This window comes from Toxorhynchites rutilus, chromosome 3 (assembly GCF_029784135.1).
Source record: "Toxorhynchites rutilus septentrionalis strain SRP chromosome 3, ASM2978413v1, whole genome shotgun sequence".
NCBI lineage: Eukaryota > Metazoa > Arthropoda > Insecta > Diptera > Culicidae > Toxorhynchites > Toxorhynchites rutilus.
This window is the reverse complement of record NC_073746.1, coordinates 307,152,579-307,177,167: the sequence shown is the minus strand read 5'-3', so window position 1 is coordinate 307,177,167 and position 24,589 is coordinate 307,152,579. Positions and strand designations below refer to the sequence as shown.

General features: G+C 39.3%; 3 protein-coding genes across 7 annotated transcripts in view; 1 reads left to right on the top strand and 2 right to left on the bottom strand.

Moving 5' to 3' along the window:
- Positions 1 to 24,589, top strand: part of LOC129780572 (uncharacterized) — a 266,066-nt gene that overhangs the window by 59,205 nt on the left and 182,272 nt on the right. The gene's annotated exons all lie outside the window — the stretch shown is intronic.
- Positions 67 to 1,347, bottom strand: LOC129774414 (poly(A) polymerase type 3-like). The gene has a single exon (XM_055778149.1). It carries the CDS (start codon positions 1,345 to 1,347, stop codon positions 67 to 69), a length of 1,281 nt encoding a protein of 426 aa, XP_055634124.1.
- LOC129774413 (poly(A) polymerase type 3-like) lies at positions 12,713 to 14,413 on the bottom strand. The gene has a single exon (XM_055778148.1). It carries the CDS (start codon positions 14,411 to 14,413, stop codon positions 12,713 to 12,715), a length of 1,701 nt encoding a protein of 566 aa, XP_055634123.1.

The window sequence follows — 24,589 nt, the reverse complement described above, 5'->3', positions numbered from 1 at the left end:
GTTCAAGTGATCGACTGATGCGGAAAAGATTACGTTCAAAATGAACTCATTGTAAGAGGAAACAATTTATATGGAAAGGTTTGAAGCATACCAAATACTTTGTTTAAAATGTCTTCTAAAACGCCATTGCACGAGTCTGGATTGCACGAGTCCGCACCACATCAGTTGGTCGCTGGGGTTCGTCGAACTCGCCATCACCACCAAAAAGTGCTGATATTTCATGAAAAAGCTAGGGCCTCTGAACAGATCACTCCAGCTAGCCTTGTCTACCATGATATTCTCGGTTACCTTGAACCCTTGCATGAGCGCCTCTCTGATAATTGTGATTGTCGATTGAGACACATTGTATACGGAGTTCTGTTGTGGATAGACTGGAGTGATGATTGGCATTAAATGTTGTCCAGCACGTGGATTGGAGTTCCATTCCGGAAACCCGAGTTTGAGATCGTCGGGTTTGTTCAGCAGGACTGGCTGGGGCCAGTTCCAGTTGGAGTATATTAGAAAGAATTTATTCACGATTGTAGCTGCAGCCGCATTGGGATATAATTGGCAGACCCTTGCCACGAGTATAGCACAGGATACTCCTCCGAAATACCCTAGTATATTTGAGTAGACTCCGTTAGGTTTTGCCCACAGTTTGATAGCTCGTAGAGCCAGTTGGAAGGTTTCGACGTTGGGCACAAGATCCAACAACTCCTCGTTTATCTTGTAGCCATTCACACTTCGCACTGATTGTTCATCCAAATTTTTGAGCTGCATCCCTTCGCGTAGGTTGAGATCACGGGGAATTCGCGCAAGAGCCAAGCGCGCGAACAGTAGGTCTATATCCAACCCGTCAAACTTTGTTTTTATTACAGGCACATAAGCTTCTTGCACTGTTAGACAACTAGTTGCCTCCGGGTGTGTTTTGAGAAGATGCAGAAAAGAACTGAAGAAGTCTGTACGGGCAATGTTGCGTGGAACGACACACAGTAAGTCCATATCGGAACCCTTATCGTGAACACCCAGTCGATACGAACCAAAGGGGTATATTCGTCCCCCAAGATTCCTCGCTTGGTCAGAAGCCATACCTCTCGAAATCGACAAGTCGTGCACCCACTGCTCAACCAGTGCGTCAATTTTAGCCAGCACTGTCTCACGATGGCTCAGCTCTGCATAATTCTCCATCGAATTGCGTGACCTCAACGTTTCGTATAATTCGTCGGACTTTTGAAGGTCCGCTGGAGTTGGAAGCGCCACATTGAGAGGTTTGGTCAACCCAAAGGTCTTACGACTAGGTTTTGTAACCGATGGAATGCTAACGATGGACGCCTTCCCATTGATTATTGTCGGAATGCGATGTGCCATTTTTTTCAATCAAATAATTATGAATAAACTACGGTTGAGGCCACTGGGGTCAACTAGTCGAATGATTAGTACGATACTTTATGAGCTATTTGTAATGGAGACTTGCTTATATGACGAAACTTTGAATACCCTACTGTACCCACCATTGGGATATATTTACCCGTAAATACACTAACACTGTGAAGTTATGTCTACCTGGTTATAGACTATTACTCATGCAATTTTTTCTTCTTGTTCCAGGTAAGAACATCCTGAGTATATGAAACAGCAAGCCACTCAGCCGTTTGTTAGAGTGGTGTTCAGAGTAGGAATGCTACCTCATCTGAGACACCGAGTGCGCTACCTCTGAGATCATTGGATGCCTTTGTTGGTAATCGAGTTCAAGTGATCGACTGATGCGGAAAAGATTACGTTCAAAATGAACTCATTGTAAGAGGAAACAATTTATATGGAAAGGTTTGAAGCATACCAAATACTTTGTTTAAAATGTCTTCTAAAACGGTAGTCAAAGCTCTCTAAATATCTAAAAGTGTGTCTAAATCCTTTCCATGATATTATTAGTTACAGCTTTGGGAATAACCAGAAGTTACAGGGCTCTCAATCGGGCTATAACCAGGGTTGATCGAGCACCACTATAATTTTGTACTTTACGAGTAGCATCCTTGACCTATGGGGTCACGGTATTTTGGATGATCTCGCTGATTTTTGACGCATACATAAACATTTACAGTGTTATCATGTGGTATGAACGGCACATGGATATTTCCCCGGTTTCGTTTAGAGTTTAGTTCACATTAGAAAACTCCAACAAGCATTGCGCAATCTTGCTTGGAATGCTTGGAAGTGATCTGCATTCTTTGTCGTTAGAGATAGTAGAGAAGCTGCTTCAAAGTGATGCCTCCTTTATTCACGAAAAGCTCTATAAATTTCTTGGGTCTGATGAATATGTCATTGATGGTCCCATTGTGGAAGCACTGACATCTTTTCAAGGATTATTCCGAAAGATAGAGAAAGAGGAAGAACCATTTTAAATCATTTCCAAAAATGATAAGTTCTTGGTAATACATATAAGTTTTTTCGGGATTTTAAAAGCAAAATCAGATTCACACAAACCAAAGATTGAACCATAGACAGATTGTTTTCTTTGTATGATTCTATACGGTTGAAATTACCGTTGAAAATTTTCTTCCTCGGTTGTTCGAAATTCCATAGAAAAACATTCATCATAACCATTTTCTTTTGGGTTTCTCAAATAGTTTTCTAACACAAATGAGGGACGGGAAATTTTCCGCCACTTTTTTCAGCACAATGGGTTTCAAGAGTAACCTAGGTATTATGCTGGTGTCATTTTCATTAATACTCTAAGAATGCTCATTGGTTGGTTTTTGGTTTTTGGTAGCGAAGTGGCAAAAATCTCTTCGTCAGAACGGTACTCAGATAGTTCCTCAATGGTGGACAGCATGTTCTGTGAACAAAATAAGGCGTGGTGTACAAATTTCGCAACGCTAAACATTCGGATTTTTTACCCACGTTTTTTGGGAACTTGTTCTTCGTTTTATTCCAAAACTTAACAGTGTCAGTCTGGTACACATATTTGTTCTGTTCCCCGGTACGCTTCAACGATTGCGTTATACAGTGAACGGAATAATTCGTTTTCATCCATCCTATCCACTTCACTTCACTGTCGAACGTCTCAATTGCACAACCTGAATAAACGAATAAATGATTTCTTTGTCACCACTGTTTCATATCAACATGTTTTTGTATGAGACAGGGAGACAGTGAGAGTGTCTTTTCTATCCGTCACCTGCAAATCATAAACAGGTACCTTGGGGAGTGTGTACACCCCATTGGATTGAAATCTTGTTTACACAGATATTTTCGAAAAAAATCAATTTCCCGGAAATATTGTTTTATTTATAATATGTTGATATACTGTAAACGTTTCAGTTCGACACTAAAACAAGAAGTAATTAAAAAAGAAAACAATTTTTTAATTAATTTTTTTTTTAAATTCTCCATGTGACGTCACAAAACATAAACCCCCTTTTCCCTACGTCACGATTTACCTAATCCCTTCCTTCCCTTATATACTTGACGTACTTTATGGATGCCCCTTAAGCGACTTTTACAACTGACGTTTTATTATCAAGTCTATGATCTTGTTCTCTAATGAAAAGTCAAATTTATCGATCCAAAAAACTCAAATGTAAGGATATAATGATAAAAGGTGAGACGTTTGGATTTTAATTTACAGAACAAACAAAGAAAAATTGTTACAAATATAACGTTCATCATTGGGGGTTAAAAATCAACCCTTTTTAAGATTATTTCATATAAATGTTGGTCACTACGTTTCAGATGGTTCTTACGTGAAGTCCAATTTGAAATTGGCGTCTCGTCCGCCTGTTCACGTGCACCCGTGGCCGAGTGGTTAGCGTCTCACATTATCATGCCGGGTGTTCGGGTTCGATTCCCGTTCTGGCCGGGAGGATTTTTCGTCAGAGAAATTTCCTTCGACTTGCACTGTGGTCACGCGTATTCTAGAGCTGGCCCCTCGGATTACATTCAAGGCGTGTTATTTGGCTTAAAAAATCTCAAGTATTAATGAATGACGCTAGTTAACGCAAACGTTGACACGGCAAAAGTTCCACAGGGAACGTTAACGCCATTCAAGAAGAAGTCCGCCTGTTCAAACTGTTCATAGGTAGACAATATCAGAAAAAAATCGGGTTTTTTTTATTATTTAACAATTCAAGATGAGGATGATGAATCATCGAAGGTAATTTATGCCCTTATTATCCTTACACTGCACCACACAACCCGCACGCAACACAACACAACACTGAGAAATAAGCAGTAATGACTACCGGGCTCAAACCTTTCATCTGAACCCGCTGTCATTCAAACACTTTTCTGCATCTCCAAGGGCGACAGGGCATATGCAGTCAGCTATGTATGAAGCGATCACTACTTCTAAGGCGCTGCCTTGCGTAAAAATGATATTTGAGGTTCAATGTTTCCTGCTGAACGAAGCCGGTGGAAACGATAGAAAACACGCACACCATTGTTGATTGAACAGGTAGCGCAATTGGTCAATTTGGAGTTACTCTTTTAAGCATATCGACTGGTATCTTGACGATAGCATGTGTGATGATGTCTTCAAGTGCTTGTTGAATTGATGCTGATTTATCTGCTTTAACAAGAGATTTGGCATACCCTCACAAAAACAGTCCAAGGATGTCAAATCGCACGATCTTGGTGGCCTGGTCTAACACTAGAGATGAATTGCTCACCAAATTCATTGCGAAATAGGTCCATCATTTCGTGTGCTGTGTGGCATGTGGCACCGTCTTGTTGAAACCACATGTCGATCCCATTTAGCTCGTGTATTCTTTAACTAGGTGCCAAAGAAACGCAAATCGTTAGTAACAACTTCAAACTCACTGTAAAATTTTAAAAGATTTAATATTTCACTATGAACTGTAACACTTCCAATGCAGTCTAATAACTGGCATCGTCGAGGAAAATTTCTGCGGCCTTCAAATATCCATGTCCGAAACTTCGTCGCAGAAATTTGTCAGTTTGGAAATCAACGTTTTCAGTTAGTTGTCAGATACTGCTAACATGTGTTGATTGAAAGATTTCGGCTACTCCTTTTCACATTTTTCATAGCTCTTGTAACTTCCAATGAAAATCTCTACGTCTTTCTGCAACAGGAAAAATTACTAGTGCATTGAGTCTGGTCGCACGTTACCCAGAGAAAATCTGCTTTTTTGTTTTGCTTTCTCAACAAAACCTGTCAGTCAGGGGTCTTCGTAGCCACATTGGTTGCGCGTTCGTTTACTAAGCGATCGATCGTGAGTCAAATTAATGAGCTGTTTTAAAAGCTTAAAAATGGTTTGTATGTATGCGAGCAGACATCTCTTTCTGTTTTCTCATTTCATTTGGGATTGTGCCAAAAAAAAGTCCATACGACTTCAATGGGGATCGAACCAAGGGTCGGCTGGAATGCAAAGCTATTTTACACGACCACGCTATCCACATGGCTAATGATGCTTCGGCAGTTGTTCAGCAAATACGTGATAATATTGCACCTGATTATAAAATGAAGTTGGGAATCTTTTCTAAGAGTAAAAAAGAGCGCATGAAGGGGAACAATATCTATCTCGGTCTGGGCCGTGTATGTGGAAAAGTATGCGGAAAGCTTATTTGTCTTTTGTTTCGCTCGCTCGTATTAATCTTATATTGCTGTACCATGTATATTATACAAATGCTTACCAGTATGTGTGAGTCATGGAAAAAATTTAAATCCACAGTCAATATAATAGATTTTATATGTAATTTGTTCGTCTGATTCGAAGGAGAATCAACTTTGATTATGGGACTATGGTAAATATATCTATAACCGTATATCATAAAAATTAGGAAAAATTCAACAAGTTTCCCACTGCTGATATGCTTTCCTGATTTATTGAGTAAAGATTCATTCCAAAGCATGGACGATGAATTCAGTGAAAATGTTATATTTCTCTGCAATTGTCTACAGTGATGTTATAGGTTATAACGATCAAATAAACGATCAAAAGGTCAGGCGAAACACTAGCATTTCCGCTTATGCTAGCATTTATACCATGCTTATTGATTCTTTTACATATTTGGTCTTCGCACGAAAAAAGATATACTCCGTTTCTGGTGGAATTTGGAATGGACTCTGTATTATAAGCTACTACCAAGCAACCTGTTTCTCACTTGTATGGCTCGCAGCAGTTTTCGACGAGGAAGCAAACGTTTTCTGGGAGGATAGAATATTTAAGCTGTACGAAAGATGGCGAAAGATTGGGAAACAGAACTAAACAGAACTAACAGAAATAATGCTTTGATTGAAAATCATGTTTTTGTTTTCCCAAAAATCAACATTAACTTTTCGGACAGCTATCCTGATTTATCCTGATATTTATTTTCATTCTTCCTGATTTTTTTAAATTATAGTTGGCAACCCTGCTCGCCTCTGTCTAACATCTTTTTCGGGTTGGAAATTTGTTCGATAGTCCAATAAGCGTATCGTTGTCCTTGGCCTGTTACACAATGCACGATTGAATGCTTCGCAAAGGCATAGTAGATCCATATGCCCTCAATCAAGAATTGTTGAAGTGCTCGAAGAACATGAAGCTGAGTGACAGGCCACGCCCCATAGTACTATGTACTTCTCATGTATCAGTAACGCAAAAAGCTTTTTAAGACATTCTCTATCTCCCTCCACAACGTATCTTTGTATTCCGTATGTGTTTAGAATTAACCAAATGATAATTATCCGACCCCCCTTACCCCAACCTCCTTTAATGCTGAACATAACTTTAAAACAGCCCTTATTCTTACTTGGTATGAGCATTATAAACATTAAAAGTACATAAAATTCAATTGAATCGCTTCAAAACCGCTAAATATACCGCTGATTTCTCGTTTGTTTGAGAAACCCCTCAAGTCCACCAACTTTGGAGCGTTATATTTTGAGCTCAACCTGTTATATTGATGAAGTAGAGGTCCCAATAATATGTCTAATAATTGTCTAATCAAACCTCATACCAAGAAATTGGAGGACCCTGTCAAAATTTTGAGAATAACAGTTTTTTATTGTTTTCTCGCAAGTGCGACTAATGGACTTATGGGGTTTCTCAAACAAACTATTCAATTGTACTACATGCGCTGAAAAGTATGCATGCTGTTCTCATTCCTCAACGTAGTTTCCTTCGTGGACAATACACTTGCTATATCAATTCACTTTATGTAGTACGAAACGTCTATGCTTCGAAATATTCATCAGTTTCTGCGATAACTTCCTCATTCGATGTGAATCTCTTTCCCTGGAGTCACCGCTTGAGGTTTGGCAACATATAGTAGTTGCTGGGGGCTATGTCTGGAGAATATGGTGGGTGAGCAACCAATTGGAATCGTAATGGGTCCAATTTAGCCATCGCTTTTAAGTATGGTGCGACGGTGCGTTGTTGTGATGGTACAGAACTTCTTTCTTCGCCATATGGGGTCATTTTTTTCTTTATTTCGTCGTTCAGTTTGTTCAATAACACTGCATAATATCTCCGGTAACTGTTTTTCCCTTCTACAGATAATCGATGAAGATTATGCCATGCGCATCCCGAAAAAAACGGATGGTAAAACCTTCCCGGCCGACTGTTGGTCTTTTGGCCGCTTTGGCCGGCTTTTGTGACTTGTAAGCCACTCTGTAGATTGACTGTTGGACTCAGGAGTGTGGTGTTGGATCCATGTTTCATCCATTGTCACAAAACGTCGGAAGAAGTCCACTCGATAACGCTTCAACAACATCAAACCGGCTGTTGAATCATCAAAGTGCCGCTGTTTTTAGTCGGCGGTCAGCAAACGCGCGGATAGCTTTGTCGTGTAAAATGTATCCCACTCGTTCTTTTGAAATGCCCACGGCCTCAACTAACTCGCGTAACTTTACTTTATGATTGTTCATAATGAATCGATGCACTTATTTTACGATTTCTGGATTCGTAGGCTCTTTTGGCCTTCCAGAGCGAGGTGCATCTGCGGTGCTTGTACGGCCCATTTAAAATTCACTAAACCACCGCTAAACTGTTTTTCTCGAAGAAGCAGAAGTGGAATAACATTTCGTCAACCACTGCGTTGATTGTTCAGGAGTTTTTCCCATCAAAAACAAGGTTTGATCAAAATATGATATTCCTCTTTTTCTATTTTCTATACGAATGCTCAGGTAGTGACACTTAAACAACTGTAGTTTATGAACAAATAAACGAAATGTCATAAAACTTCACACATAAGCTAGTGACAGATGAACCTCTCGAAATGAATCTTGTTCATTTTTGAGTGGTGCCATCTGTTGAAAATTGTCGTGTGTCGTGTTAAGGCGTGGGATCCCTTCGAAGAGTAGTCCGTGGCACGGACAGAATGTTAAAAACGCGACAAAAAGCTCTCTGTCGCATCATTGAGTGTTTGTTTTCAAAAAAGATTTTTTTCGATCCTCCGAAGTGATTTTGCTCTTGAACTTTGTATGGAGCAAAACCGTTTTGAGTGACATCAGCATTAGGAGAGACTACAAACTGCTTGCTAGTTGGAACGAGAAGGAGTATAAGAATCGTGAATTGTTTATTTAAGGTGAAGGTGGAAGCTAGTCACAAATGGCTGCCACAATGACGCTCATTTCTTCCCTCTCTGTCCCTCACCCCTCGCCGAAAATCAGTAATTTTGCGAAACAGTGTGAAGAAAATTATCGTTTTCGTACACTTCCCATCAAGTAATATCAACCAAACTATGGCTGCCTATGCTTTCAAAAACAGTAAACGGAAAAGTATTACATTCAATCGAAATGCCTCGGCCAACGAAGAGAAAGGTTAAGGCTCCCCAACGTGAATATGTGAAAACAATACGGTCAACGAAGTAAAATATTAAGGAATTATCAACATCGAGTTACTATGCGGAAGATCTTGCACCAAAAGAGCCCCAATTCGCATGTGTTATAAACTTGCTCATGTTACGCTCATGTACAATCAGAATTTTACTACATATGCAAATGCACCTTCTATATATATTTATATTTGCAATTGTTCATCGGACCATATCGTTCATACATTTTACTTTAGTATTTTTTTTTTTTTTTTTTTATTAATCCGATTATTTTTACAGGCTCAGTTACATAAGTTTAATGGAGCCAAACTCTTAACTATATTTCAACTAGCATATATCAACATGTTGTTTCCTTAATTCTATGGTTAATGAAATAGGAAACCGATTACTCGCGGTCGACTCGAGTTTAGAAGGGTGACACATTTTCATTAGGAAAAGGATGGGATGTAAGGAGATGTGTGTTTACACTCGCACTCACATTCACATTCACATTCACATTCACATTCACATTCACATTCACATTCTCATTCACACTGACACTTCACACTCAATTCTTAAAACTATCCTTACATTTAATATGTGTTTACAATTTAACTTATTCTAATGTTAGTAGGAAGGGAACCGATAGCTCGCGAAGGACGAAAAGGAGGGGAAAAGGATGTATGAACAATCACACTCGAAGATCGATAGCTTTAAGGAAAACATATATTTGGGACATGTAATCAAGGTCTAACCGAGCCAACACATCTCTCACCGGCACATTGGACTGCTTTCCTCCAGCCCGAAGGGAGTTTTCTAAATTCGATCTGGCGACAAGATACAACTCGCACGACCAAACAACGTGTTCGATGTCGTGGTAACCATGGCCACAACCGCAGAGATTGCTGTCGGCAAGATTAAAACGAAAAAGCAGCGCGTCTAACGAACAGTGATTGGACATGAGTCGAGAGAAGGTGCGAATAAAGTCCCGACTCAAGTCCAGACTTTTGAACCACGGATTGAGGCTAACCTTAGGGATAATTGAGTGGAGCCACCGGCCCAATTCATCTTCGTTCCATTTGCGTTGCCAGTTAACGATGGTATTTTTACGAACTAAAGAATAAAATTCATTGAAAGCGATTTGACGCTGATAAATTTCACCTTCAATTGCACCTACCTTTGCTAATGAGTCAGCCCTCTCATTACCCGGAATTGAGCAATGTGAAGGGACCCAGACAAAGGTAATGACATAACAGCGTCTGGATAAAGCACTCAAAATTTCTCGTATTCTCTCAAGGAAGTACGGCGAGTGCTTTTCCGGCCTCACTGAATGGATAGCTTCGACAGAGCTCAGACTATCCGTTACAATGTAATAGTGTTCAACAGGTCGTGAGGCGACGCTGTCCAGCGCCCAGTGTATTGCTGCCAATTCAGCAATATACACTGAGCAAGGATACTGAAGACTGTGTGAGGTGCTAAAAAAATTGTTGAACACTCCAAATCCTGTGGACTCATTCATAGAGGACCCATCAGTAAAGTACATATTATCACAATTGACACGCCCATACTTTGCTTCGAAAATCGTAGGAACGATCCCCGATCGATGATAATCTGGAATTCCATGGATATCCTGCTTCATGGACAGATCAAAATGCACAGAGGAATTGATGTAGTCAGGAAAACAAACACGGTTGGGAATATACGAAGAAGGATCAACCTGCATGGAGACGAATTCATGATATGAGCTCATGAATCCAGAATGAAAATTTAGCTCGATCAGCTGCTCAAAATTTCCGATCACCAATGGGTTCATAACCTTACACCGGATGAGGAACCGAAGAGATAATAAATTGAAACGATCTTTTAGTGGGAGTAGGCCTGCCAAAACCTCGAGACTCATGGTATGCGTTGAGGGCATACATCCCAACGCGATACGGAGACAAAGATACTGAATTCGCTCGAGTTTAATGAGGTGTGTTTTGGCAGCTGTTTGAAAACAGAAACTGCCATACTCCATCACTGAGAGAATAGTTGTTCGATACAACATTATAAGATCTTCGGGATGGGCTCCCCACCAGGTGCCGGTAATTGTACGGAGAAAGTTTATTCTTTATCGACATTTTTAACTTTAGTATTGATTGTTATTTTTTTTTCAAATGTATTCAAAGACTTGTGTCAATGAAGCGCCAAACAGTCTGATAAGTGATTTGCTCTTCTCTCACAAACACTATTACCCCATTTTTACACGTGGTTTTACCTATACTACTGGCTACCTTCCACCTTCACCTTAAACGAACATTATCTAAACAATTCACGATTCCTATTGCTCATTCGAACCCAATAAGGTATAAACGGGTGGAGATAAGTTGCAATATCTCCTCTCTCCACACTGTCCGTTCGAACGAGCGCTGCGTTTGAATTTCGAGGGAGCGATTTACGCACGCTTTATTCGCAGTGGTAGGGTAAATGATTTTGGTTTGTCCAATTTAGGGTATTTGCACGCAACTATTAGTAATTTGAAATCGATTTTTCTTCATGGAAATCACGTATAATCAATACGTTTGGGTTTGTTGAAAAACTCCATATCTCGAGTTGCTGATAATACCATAAGGCGTTGAAATTATTCATATTTTTATGTTTTTTAACGATTTTCCTGAAAGAGAAATTATAATCATGGCTTGACCATCTCTGATCATGGTTTGTCCAAAAAATGATCATGGTTTATCCGGTTTCACGAATCACCATTTTTTAATGAAAAAATTAGAATTGTCATCATATTGATCCATTCATAATTTTGGCTTTCTTCAGAATATTGCGTTTTATTGGGTATTTTAAAGGTGAACACTGTCGTTCTACGCAAAGTTACGCCCGTGTTACTTTTTGACGATTTTCACTTTTCTTCATAAAACGTTGTTTTTATGCATAATCTTACGGAAAAACACAAAAAACATATAGTTTATTCCCAATTTTTAAAAAAACAACATCAAGTTCAATTGTCCCACCATGTATTTTTTTTGTAGATCAATATCAAATAAGTCGGTTCAAGTACAAGAATTTCATGTCACACTTTCAGCAGGCCTAATGCACTCTTTTCTGGTTTGGAAGAACGAACTAATTCTCAAACAAATAGGAAAAAGTTTAACAGAACACGTGTACACCTTGTTAGCGAATGCCTAATAAAAATGAGATTTATTTTCTGCAAAGGTGTTGCAGATCACTCATTTCTTCATAAAACGATGTTTCTATGCATAATGTTTCGAAAAAACACAAAAAAATATTGCTTGTTCCCAGTATATCAAAAAACAACATCAAGTTCAATTGTCCCATGTTGATATTCTAGGCATAACACACCCACCATGAATTTTTAAACCCGTAATAAAGCTTAATAGATTCAGTGAGGGGATTTCATCACATTTCATTAAACAATAGTATAGTGCTTATAGAAAACCCGGTGTATTGCTCAATTGAAATGCTTAAAGCTTTTGGTAGACAAATATGCGAGAAAACTTTGATTTCGTTTTTCTCAGTTGCTGATTTTGGAACATGGGACAACTATGCGTAGAACGGCAGAACAGCACTCAGCACAGAGAAACAGAGAATTTTATTTATATGTTTTGAATAATTGCCGATACCTAATTTGACACAAGCGCGGTGAATAAGAGTATTCAAAAAGTTGACAAAGCATGATATATTTTGTATTGTGTGACGGCTATTATCTATTTTTTACGGACAATACATACCACTAAACAAAGCAAATACGGAAGCAAAATTGCAACAATTCGGTTCCAAGCTTCCGAATGGAAGACGATTATTACCTGAAAAAAGATTGGGGCTGTGGAATCTGAACATCAAAATAATAGAATGCAGCTTTTGTTTTCATTATTGGCTACTAATCTTTATTGATCAACTTGTACAATAATTGCATGTTGGTGTATTTATTTTGAAAAAAGTACTATTGTACTGTGTTCTCGATAGGGTGTTCCTATCGACTGGCACCCGAAATAGTCCTTTGCTTCTTAGTAGTGTGTCCACGAAGTTCTTCATTTGGAGACCGCTTTCCAGATATTTCGCTGCTTTCTCCAGTTGAAGATGACACCGATTGATCATCGGAATATCTCGAAAATTCTTTTCGTAGCAACTGTTTGTCGAGATATTCGGCCAGTTGATTCTGCTTAATTTGTCGCACCTCAACTTGACATCCGTCTCTATATATATTATTGTTGTACACTCCATTGGTAAAATCATAAATGGCTTCTGTTAGATCCGGATGGATATTGAGGTGTTTTTCAAACTTCAGCCCTACGAACCAGATACAAATATCAAATATCGTACAAATATCGGACATCACACCAGCTTCCTTGTCCTTCATCCGTTCTGCACAATTTTGCTCGTCTTCTTCGTAGCACTTGGTGTGGACCTGTGACAATCGAACGAGTCGATTGTATTCTAAATTCAATGTTAGATGCCTAAGTCTGGATTGCACGAGTCCGCACCACATCAGTTGGTCGCTGGGGTTCGTCGAACTCGCCATCACCACCAAAAAGTGCTGATATTTCATGAAAAAGCTAGGGCCTCTGAACAGATCACTCCAGCTAGCCTTGTCTACCATGATATTCTCGGTTACCTTGAACCCTTGCATGAGCGCCTCTCTGATAATTGTGATTGTCGATTGAGACACATTGTATACGGAGTTCTGTTGTGGATAGACTGGAGTGATGATCGGCATTAAATGTTGTCCGGCACGTGGATTGGAGTTCCATTCCGGAAACCCGAGTTTGAGATCGTCGGGTTTGTTCAGCAGGACTGGCTGGGGCCAGTTCCAGTTGGAGTATATTAGAAAGAATTTATTCACGATTGTAGCTGCAGCCGCATTGGGATATAATTGGCAGACCCTTGCCACGAGTATAGCACAGGATACTCCTCCGAAATACCCTAGTACATTTGAGTAGACTCCGTTAGGTTTTGCCCACAGTTTGATAGCTCGTAGAGCCAGTTGGAAGGTTTCGACGTTGGGCACAAGATCCAACAACTCCTCGTTTATCTTGTAGCCATTCACACTTCGCACTGATTGTTCATCCAAATTTTTGAGCTGCATCCCTTCGCGTAGGTTGAGATCACGGGGAATTCGCGCAAGAGTCAAGCGCGCGAACAGTAGGTCTATATCCAACCCGTCAAACTTTGTTTTTATTACAGGCACATAGGCTTCTTGCACTGCTAGACAACTAGTTGCCTCCGGGTGTGTTTTGAGAAGATGCAGAAAAGAACTGAAGAAGTCTGTACGGGCAATGTTGCGTGGAACGACACACAGTAAGTCCATATCGGAACCCTTATCGTGAACACCCAGTCGATACGAACCAAAGGGGTATATTCGTCCCCCAAGATTCCTCGCTTGGTCAGAAGCCATACCTCTCGAAATCGACAAGTCGTGCACCCACTGCTCAACCAGTGCGTCAATTTTAGCCAGCACTGTCTCACGATGGCTCAGCTCTGCATAATTCTCCATCGAATTGCGTGACCTCAACGTTTCGTATAATTCGTCGGACTTTTGAAGGTCCGCTGGAGTTGGAAGCGCCACATTGAGAGGTTTGGTCAACCCAAAGGTCTTACGACTAGGTTTTGTAACCGATGGAATGCTAACGATGGACGCCTTCCCATTGATTATTGTCGGAATGCGATGTGCCATTTTTTTCAATCAAATAATTATGAATAAACTACGGTTGAGGCCACTGGGGTCAACTAGTCGAATGATTAGTACGATACTTTATGAGCTATTTGTAATGGAGACTTGCTTATATGACGAAACTTTGAATACCCTACTGTACCCACCATTGGGATATATTTACCCGTAAATACACTAACACTGTGAAGTTATGTCTACCTGGTTATAGACTATTACTCATGCAATTTTTTCTTCTTGTTCCAGGTAAGAACATCCTGAGTATATGAAACAGCAAGCCACTCAGCCGTTTGTTAGAGTGGTGTTCAGAGTAGGAATGCTACCTCATCTGAGACACCGAGTGCGCTACCTCTGAGATCATTGGATGCCTTTGTTGGTAATCGAGTTCAAGTGATCGACTGATGCGGAAAAGATTACGTTCAAAATGAACTCATTGTAAGAGGAAACAATTTATATGGAAAGGTTTGAAGCATACCAAATACTTTGTTTAAAATGTCTTCTAAAACGGTAGTCAAAGCTCTCTAAATATCTAAAAGTGTGTCTAAATCCTTTCCATGATATTATTAGTTACAGCTTTGGGGATAACCAGAAGTTACAGGGCTCTCAATCGGGCTATAACCAGGGTTGATCGAGCTCCACTATAATTTTGTACTTTACGAGTAGCATCCTTGACCCCATAATCACGGTATTTTGGATGACCTCGCTGATTTTTGACGCATACATAAACATTTACAGTGTTATCATGTGGTATGAACGGCACATGGATATTTCCCCGGTTTCGTTTAGAGTTTAGTTCACATTAGAAAACTCCAACAAGCATTGCGCAATCTTGCTTGGAATGCTTGGAAGTGATCTGCATTATTTGTCGTTAGAGATAGTAGAGAAGCTGCTTCAAAGTGATGGCTCCTTTATTCACGAAAAGCTCTATAAATTTCTTGGGTCTGATGAATATGTCATTGATGGTCCCATTGTGGAAGCACTGACATCTTTTCAAGGATTATTCCGAAAGATAGAGAAAGAGGAAGAACCATTTTAAATCATTTCCAAAAATGATAAGTTCTTGGTAATACATATAAGTTTTTTCGGGATTTTAAAAGCAAAACCAGATTCACACAAACCAAAGATTGAACCATAGACAGATTGTTTTCTCTGTATGATTCTATACGGTTGATATTACCGTTGAAAATTTTCTTCCTCGGTTGTTCGAAATTCCATAGAAAAACATTCATCATAACCATTTTCTTTTGGGTTTCTCAAATAGTTTTCTAACACAAATGAGGGACGGGAAATTTTCCGCCACTTTTTTCAGCACAATGGGTTTCAAGAGTAACCTAGGTATTATGCTGGTGTCATTTTCATTAATACTCTAAGAAAGCTCATTGGTTGGTTTTTGGTTTTTGGTAGCGAAGTGGCAAAAATCTCTTCGTCAGAACGGTACTCAGATAGTTCCTCAATGGTGGACAGCATGTTCTGTGAACAAAATAAGACGTGGTGTACAAATTTCGCAACGCTAAACATTCGGATTTTTTACCCACGTTTTTTGGGAACTTGTTCTTCGTTTTATTCCAAAACTTAACAGTGTCAGTCTGGTACACATATTTGTTCTGTTCCCCGGTACGCTTCAACGATTGCGTTATACAGTGAACGGAATAATTCGTTTTCATCCATCCTATCCACTTCACTTCACTGTCGAACGTCTCAATTGCACAACCTAAATAAACGAATAAATGATTTCTTTGTCACCACTGTTTCATATCAACATGTTTTTGTATGAGACAGGGAGACAGTGAGAGTGTCTTTTCTATCCGTCACCTGCAAATCATAAACAGGTACCTTGGGGAGTGTGTACACCCCATTGGATTGAAATCTTGTTTACACAGATATTTTCGAAAAAAATCAATTTCCCGGAAATATTGTTTTATTTATAATAGGTTGATATACTGTAAACGTTTCAGTTCGACACTAAAACAAGAAGTAATTAAAAAAGAAAACAATTTTTTAATTAATTTTTTTTTTAAATTCTCCATGTGACGTCACAAAACATAAACCCCCTTTTCCCTACGTCACGATTTACCTAATCCCTTCCTTCCCTTATATACTTGACGTACTTTATGGATGCCCCTTAAGCGACTTTTACAACTGACGTTTACACACCGACAGTTGATTAGAAGCAGTGGCGTATCGTGACTGGGTGACACCCGGGGCGGGTGGCTTGGGTGTCACCCCTTCAACCAAATCTTATTATCAAGTCTATGTTCTTGTTCTCTAATGAAAAGTCAAATTTATCGATCCAAAAAAACTCAAATTTAAGGATATAATGATAAAAGGTGAGACGTTTGGATTTTAATTTACAGAACAAACAAAGAAAAATTGTTACAAATATAACGTTCATCATTGGGGGTTAAAAATCAACCCTTTTTAAGATTATTTCATATAAATGTTGGTCACTACGTTTCAGATGGTTCTTACGTGAAGTCCAATTTGAAATTGGCGTCTCGTCCGCCTGTTCACGTGCACCCGTGGCCGAGTGGTTAGCGTCTCACATTATCATGCCGGGTGTTCGGGTTCGATTCCCGTTCTGGCCGGGAGGATTTTTCGTCAGAGAAATTTCCTTCGACTTGCACTGTGGTCACGCGTATTCTAGAGCTGGCCCCTCGGATTACATTCAAGGCGTGTTATTTGGCTTAAAAAATCTCAAGTATTAATGAATGACGCTAGTTAACGCATACGTTGAGACGGCAAAAGTTCCACAGGGAACGTTAACGCCATTCAAGAAGAAGTCCGCCTGTTCAAACTGTTCATAGGTAGACAATATCAGAAAAAAATCGGGTTTTTTATTATTTAACAATTCAAGATGAGGATGATGAATCATCGAAGGTAATGCCCTTATTATCCTTACACTGCACCACACAACCCGCACGCAACACAACACAACACTGAGAAATAAGCAGTAATGACTACCGGGCTCAAACCTTTCATCTGAACCCGCTGTCATTCAAACACTTTTCTGCATGTCCAAGGGCGACAGGGCATATGCAGTCAGCTATGTATGAAGCGATCACAACTTCTAAGGCGCTGCCTTGCGTAAAAATGATATTTGAGGTTCAATAGGGCTCTTGCTACACATACATGCAGAGCATGTGTTGGGCACACATTCGCTTGTTTACATTCGTAGTGTCTATGCAGCAGAAGCGGATTTTTATCAATCGGCGTTCTTGTAGATGATTTAAATAGAGTTACGGTCATTCTAATAGTGCATAGAGCTAACATGAACTTTGTGAAACAGTTAGGCAAGCTATTTTATGAACAAGAGTTTTTGTGTAACGCATATTATTTAGTTTACTAGCACCTATTTCGCGATGTTCATTGAGCGACTCTCCCATTAGATTGGAATCGAAAAATTGGCAGAAAAAGGATTATCAACATTTTCGCACCTAGATCAAAGTCACAGAGTCTCGAGCTCACGTTTGAATGCTTCCTTGTATTTCCATGAATTGGTCAATCGATGGATTTTTTCCGTTTCCGATAAATTTTCTTATAAACGTATTTAGCTTCTCCGCAGAGCATTCGGGTACTCGGAAATCATATCTGAGAGTTGGTTGATATTTCAGGCTGAAAATGTCCTTAATTTCAACATAATCAACTGCTTTTTTGGCGGAACTAGCCGCCGATTAAGGATATCTGCACACGAATATTCATTATAGTTTATTCTTTCACGAGACCAGCAAAAAGCTTAAAACCTAAATGGGAGCACACTTCACCTAATCCGGCTATACAATCGCAATGTGCAGTTTGCACTATTTCTGTGAAAATTTTTGAATAATCAATCTGCTTCCATTGATATGAATCATGGCCAAAACAGAAATTTCTATTTTTCCCCGTGTGTATGGCTTTGACGCTAAAAGTAAATATTTTTATGTGAAGAAACATATATTCGCATGTTATTCATATAGATTAGCGCGTAATCTTTATAACTATTTCGCTAAAATAATTATTTAAACAAAGCTCAATCTTGTCGCTCCATATAATTCCTATGGAGCGATCACTTTTGCCTGCCCAACAGATCACTAATACATATGCACGCTGCAAGCGCCCTATGTTTCCTGCTGAACGAAGCCGGTGGAAACGATAGAAAACACGCACACCATTGTTGATTGAACAGGTAGCGCAATTGGTCAATTTGGAGTTACTCTTTTAAGCATATCGACTGGTATCTTGACGATAGCATGTGTGATGATGTCTTCAAGTGCTTGTTGAATTGATGCTGATTTATCTGCTTTAACAAGAGATTTGGCATACCCTCACAAAAACAGTCCAAGGATGTCAAATCGCACGATCTTGGTGGCCTGGTCTAACACTAGAGATGAATTGCTCACCAAATTCATTGCGAAATAGGCCCATCATTTCGTGTGCTGTGTGGCATGTGGCACCGTCATGTTGAAACCACATGTCGATCCCATTTAGCTCGTGTATTCTTTAACTAGGTGCCAAAGAAACGCAAATCGTTAGTGACAACTTCAAACTCACTGTGAAATTTTAAAAGATTTAATATTTCACTATGAACTGTAACACTTCCAATGCAGTCTAATAACTGGCATCGTCGAGGAAAATTTCTGCGGCCTTCAAATATCCATGTCCGAAACTTCGTCGCAGAAATTTGTCAGTTTGGAAATCAACGTTTTCAGTTAGTTGTCAGATACTGCTAACATGTGTTGATTGAAAGATTTCGGCTACTCCTTTTCACATTTTTCATAGCTCTTGTAACTTCCAATGAAAATCTCTACGTCTTTCTGCAACAGGAAAAATTACTAGTGCATTGAGTCTGGTCGCACGTTACCCAGAGAAAATCTGCTTTTTTGTTTTGCTTTCTCAACAAAACCTGTCAGTCAGGGGTCTTCGTAGCCACATTGGTTGCGCGTTCGTTTACTAAGCGATCGATCGTGAGTCAAATGCGCCATTAATGAGCTGTTTTAAAAGCTTAAAAATGGTTTGTATGTATGCGAGCAGACATCTCTTTCTGTTTTCTCATTTCATTTGGGATTGTGCAAAAAAAAGTCCATGCGACTTCAATGGGGATCGAACCAAGGGTCGGCTGGAATGCAAAGCTATTTTACACGACCACGCTATCCACATGGCTAATGATGCTTCGGCAGTTGTTCAGCAAATACGTGATAATATTGCACCTGATTATAAAATGAAGTTGGGAAGTGTTTTCTAAGAGTAAAAAAGAGCGCATGAAGGGGAACAATATCTATCTCGGTCTGGGCCGTGTATGTGGAAAAGTATGCGGAAAGCTTATTTGTCTTTTGTTTCGCTCGCTCGTATTAATCTTATATTGCTGTACCATGTATATTATACAAATGCTTACCAGTATGTGTGAGTCATGGAAAAAAATTAAATCCACAGTCAATATAATAGATTTTATATGTAATTTGTTCGTCTGATTCAAAGGAGAATCAACTTTGATTATGGGACTATGGTAAATATATCTATAATCGTACTAAATATCATAAAAATTAGGAAAAATTCAACAAGTTTCCCACTGCTGATATGCTTTCCTCATTTATTGAGATTCATTCCAAAGCATGGACGATGAATTCAGTGAAAATGTTAATATTGATTTCTCTGCAATTGTCTACAGTGATGTTATAGGTTTTTCGAAAAAAATATAAACGATCAAAAGGTCAGGCGAAACACTAGCATTTCCGCTTATGCTAGCATTTATACCATGCTTATTGATTCTTTTACATATTTGGTCTTCGCACGAAAAAAGATATACTCCGTTTCTGGTGGAATTTGGAATGGACTCTGTATTATAAGCTACTACCAAGCAACATGTTTCTCACTTGTATGGCTCGCAGCAGTTTTCGACGAGGAAGCAAACGTTTTCTGGGAGGATAGAATATTTAAGCTGTACGAAAGATGGCGAAAGATTGGGAAACAGAACTAAACAGAACTAACAGAAATAATGCTTTGATTGAAAATCATGTTTTTGTTTTCCCAAAAATCAACATTAACTTTTCGGACAGCTATCCTGATTTATCCTGATATTTATTTTCATTCTTCCTGATTTTTTTAAATTATAGTTGGCAACCCTGCTCGCCTCTGTCTAACATCTTTTTCGGGTTGGAAATTTGTTCGATAGTCCAATAAGCGTATCGTTGTCCTTGGCCTGTTACACAATGCACGATTGAATGCTTCGCAAAGGCATAGTAGATCCATATGCCCTCAATCAAGAATTGTTGAAGTGCTCGAAGAACATGAAGCTGAGTGACAGGCCACGCCCCATAGTACTATGTACTTCTCATGTATCAGTAACGCAAAAAGCTTTTTAAGACATTCTCTATCTCCCTCCACAACGTATCTTTGTATTCCGTATGTGTTTAGAATTAACCAAATGATAATTATCCGACCCCCCTTACCCCAACCTCCTTTAATGCTGAACATAACTTTAAAACAGCCCTTATTCTTACTTGGTATGAGCATTATAAACATTAAAAGTACATAAAATTCAATTGAATCGCTTCAAAACCGCTAAATATACCGCTGATTTCTCGTTTGTTTGAGAAACCCCTCAAGTCCACCAACTTTGGAGCGTTATATTTTGAGCTCAACCTGTTATATTGATGAAGTAGAGGTCCCAATAATATGTCTAATAATTGTCTAATCAAACCTCATACCAAGAAATTGGAGGACCCTGTCAAAATTTTGAGAATAACAGTTTTTTATTGTTTTCTCGCAAGTGCGACAAATGGACTTATGGGGTTTCTCAAACAAACTATTCAATTGTACTACATGCGCTGAAAAGTATGCATGCTGTTCTCATTCCTCAACGTAGTTTCCTTCGTGGACAATACACTTGCTATATCAATTCACTTTATGTAGTACGAAACGTCTATGCTTCGAAATATTCATCAGTTTCTGCGATAACTTCCTCATTCGATGTGAATCTCTTTCCCTGGAGTCACCGCTTGAGGTTTGGCAACATATAGTAGTTGCTGGGGGCTATGTCTGGAGAATATGGTGGGTGAGCAACCAATTGGAATCGTAATGGGTCCAATTTAGCCATCGCTTTTAAGTATGGTGCGACGGTGCGTTGTTGTGATGGTACAGAACTTCTTTCTTCGCCATATGGGGTCATTTTTTCTTTATTTCGTCGTTCAGTTTGTTCAATAACACTGCATAATATCTCCGGTAACTGTTTTTCCCTTCTACAGATAATCGATGAAGATTATGCCATGCGCATCCCGAAAAAAACGGATGGTAAAACCTTCCCGGCCGACTGTTGGTCTTTTGGCCGCTTTGGCCGGCTTTTGTGACTTGTAAGCCACTCTGTAGATTGACTGTTGGACTCAGGAGTGTGGTGTTGGATCCATGTTTCATCCATTGTCACAAAACGTCGGAAGAAGTCCACTCGATAACGCTTCAACAACATCAAACCGGCTGTTGAATCATCAAAGTGCCGCTGTTTTTAGTCGGCGGTCAGCAAACGCGCGGATAGCTTTGTCGTGTAAAATGTATCCCACTCGTTCTTTTGAAATGCCCACGGCCTCAACTAACTCGCGTAACTTTACTTTATGATTGTTCATAATGAATCGATGCACTTATTTTACGATTTCTGGATTCGTAGGCTCTTTTGGCCTTCCAGAGCGAGGTGCATCTGCGGTGCTTGTACGGCCCATTTAAAATTCACTAAACCACCGCTAAACTGTTTTTCTCGAAGAAGCAGAAGTGGAATAACATTTCGTCAACCACTGCGTTGATTGTTCAGGAGTTTTTCCCATCAAAAACAAGGTTTGATCAAAATATGATATTCCTCTTTTTCTATTTTCTATACGAATGCTCAGGTAGTGACACTTAAACAACTGTAGTTTATGAACAAATAAACGAAATGTCATAAAACTTCACACATAAGCTAGTGACAGATGAACCTCTCGAAATGAATCTTGTTCATTTTTGAGTGGTGCCATCTGTTGAAAATTGTCGTGTGTCGTGTTAAGGCGTGGGATCCCTTCGAAGAGTAGTCCGTGGCACGGACAGAATGTTAAAAACGCGACAAAAAGCTCTCTGTCGCATCATTGAGTGTTTGTTTTCAAAAAAGATTTTTTTCGATCCTCCGAAGTGATTTTGCTCTTGAACTTTGTATGGAGCAAAACCGTTTTGAGTGACATCAGCATTAGGAGAGACTACAAACTGCTTGCTAGTTGGAACGATGTCGCAGGTCGCAGGATCGCCATGTGGACACCCAGTAGTTTCTTTCGGTTATATGAAAAGACTTTCACGTACGCGTTCATACTGAGTCCGCCCAACTGGGTCAGACTCCCTTTTATTCAATTCGTTTATTTCTTACAACTAGCTACAACCTAAATTCTATTATTATGCGTGGTCAGGCGAATTGTAGTAAAACACATAACACATGTGTCCGAAAAGATGTCAACCGGAATCGAAAGCATAAATAGGAAACGTTTGCGCATTTGCGCAAGCATGTGTTTGTCATTAAATTCACGCTAGCGAAGCTAGCGAAGAAGTGCAAAAGTAAACAAAGGAAGTTAATGGTCAGCGCGTCATATTATGCAATAAATAACCATCGGAACCTTGGCCTGAATTTACGACATGGTTCGCATGTTTATTTTGGTTGCACAGCGTGACGCACTTGCTAGAATTTTGTTGCCATAAGGGCATGTGTATCGGGTTGTAGGTGGTCCAGTGATCCTGTTACACCTTCCCTCTTTTTGAGAATGATGTAATCTAATGGAATCATTCGTGTTCAGTAAATTTCGCCTAGAATTCGTCTGACCTTACAATTATTCTGGTTTTTGTATGTATAAACATGTTTGTTTAATATTTGGAATATGTACATTTTTTTTTGTATTCGAGTTAATTAACTAACTAATTACTAACTTGGTAAACTGTTGTAGTATACAATACAACATAGGTATTTGAATAGGTAATATTATAAACTCGTGATCGTCTGGGAATTTAATTTAGTTATGCATTCCCTTCCCCCTAATGGAGATGGGTTGCTCATTAGTTGCATTTTATTATGCGATTTTTATGTATAGTCTGTTTGTTTTTAGTTTTAATGTCTACAATTGTGACATTGGGATGCTCAATTGATATTATTTGGAATGGTCCAAGGTATATTTTATCTAGTTTTCTTCTGTTCTCATTCGTTAACAGGACTGAATCTCCTATTTTTATTTGTATTGGTTTGGCAAGTTCACTTTGTTTATCTGTACGCTTCTTTTTTATTTTATCAATTAACTCTTTAGTAGTCTTTGCTGTAACTTTTAGTTTGAACTGTAGCTCTTTGTGGTAGTCTTCGAGATTGTATATTGGTTCTATATGTGTAGGATTTTGGATATTGAAGGGTAGTATGGCGTTTCTGCCAAAAACGAGTTCGAAAGGTGTGTAGGAAAAGTCTGTGTGAGGAGTCGTGTTGTAACAGAATGTGTAGTAAGGCAGCCAGTCATCCCAATCACTTTGTGTAGGGTTGACAAATTGTCTTACGTATTCATTCAGACAACGGTGATTCCTTTCTAGTCCTCCTATGGATTGGGGGTGATAGGGTGTCGAAAAATTTTGTTTTATCTGTAATAGTCTAGATATGTTCTCGAATAATTCATTCTTGTATTCGGTTCCTTGATCTGTTTGGATAACAGAAGGAGTGCCGTAAACAAGGATGCAGTTTTCGACGAAAGCTCTTGCTATTGTAGATGCTTGTTTGTCGGAGGTTGGTTTTATTATTACATATTTGGAAAGGTTACATTGGATAGTTAGGGCGTATCTGTTTCCGGAATTTGATTTATTGAAGGGGCCAATCGTGTCCATGGATATATGGTCGAAGGGTTTTTGAGGGGTTTTGGTTTGTATATAATTTTCGTTAGATGTCGTTAAGTATTTGTTCTGTTTGCACTGTATGCAATTTCTGACGTAATCATAAATTTCTTGTTTCATTTTTGTCCACGAATAGAGTCTACTGAGTTTTTTGTATAGTCGGCTGGCACCAACGTGTCCGCCTATTGGTGTGTTGTGAAAATTTTTTAGGATACTTAGTTTTTCTTCACTGCTTTCTATCACACGCTTGGGTGTGTAGAGCACTATTTGCAAGTCTTTTAGTGAGTCGTTACAAGTCTTCTTGAAGAGTTGAACGCTGCATAATTGGAATATTGCGCTCGATAA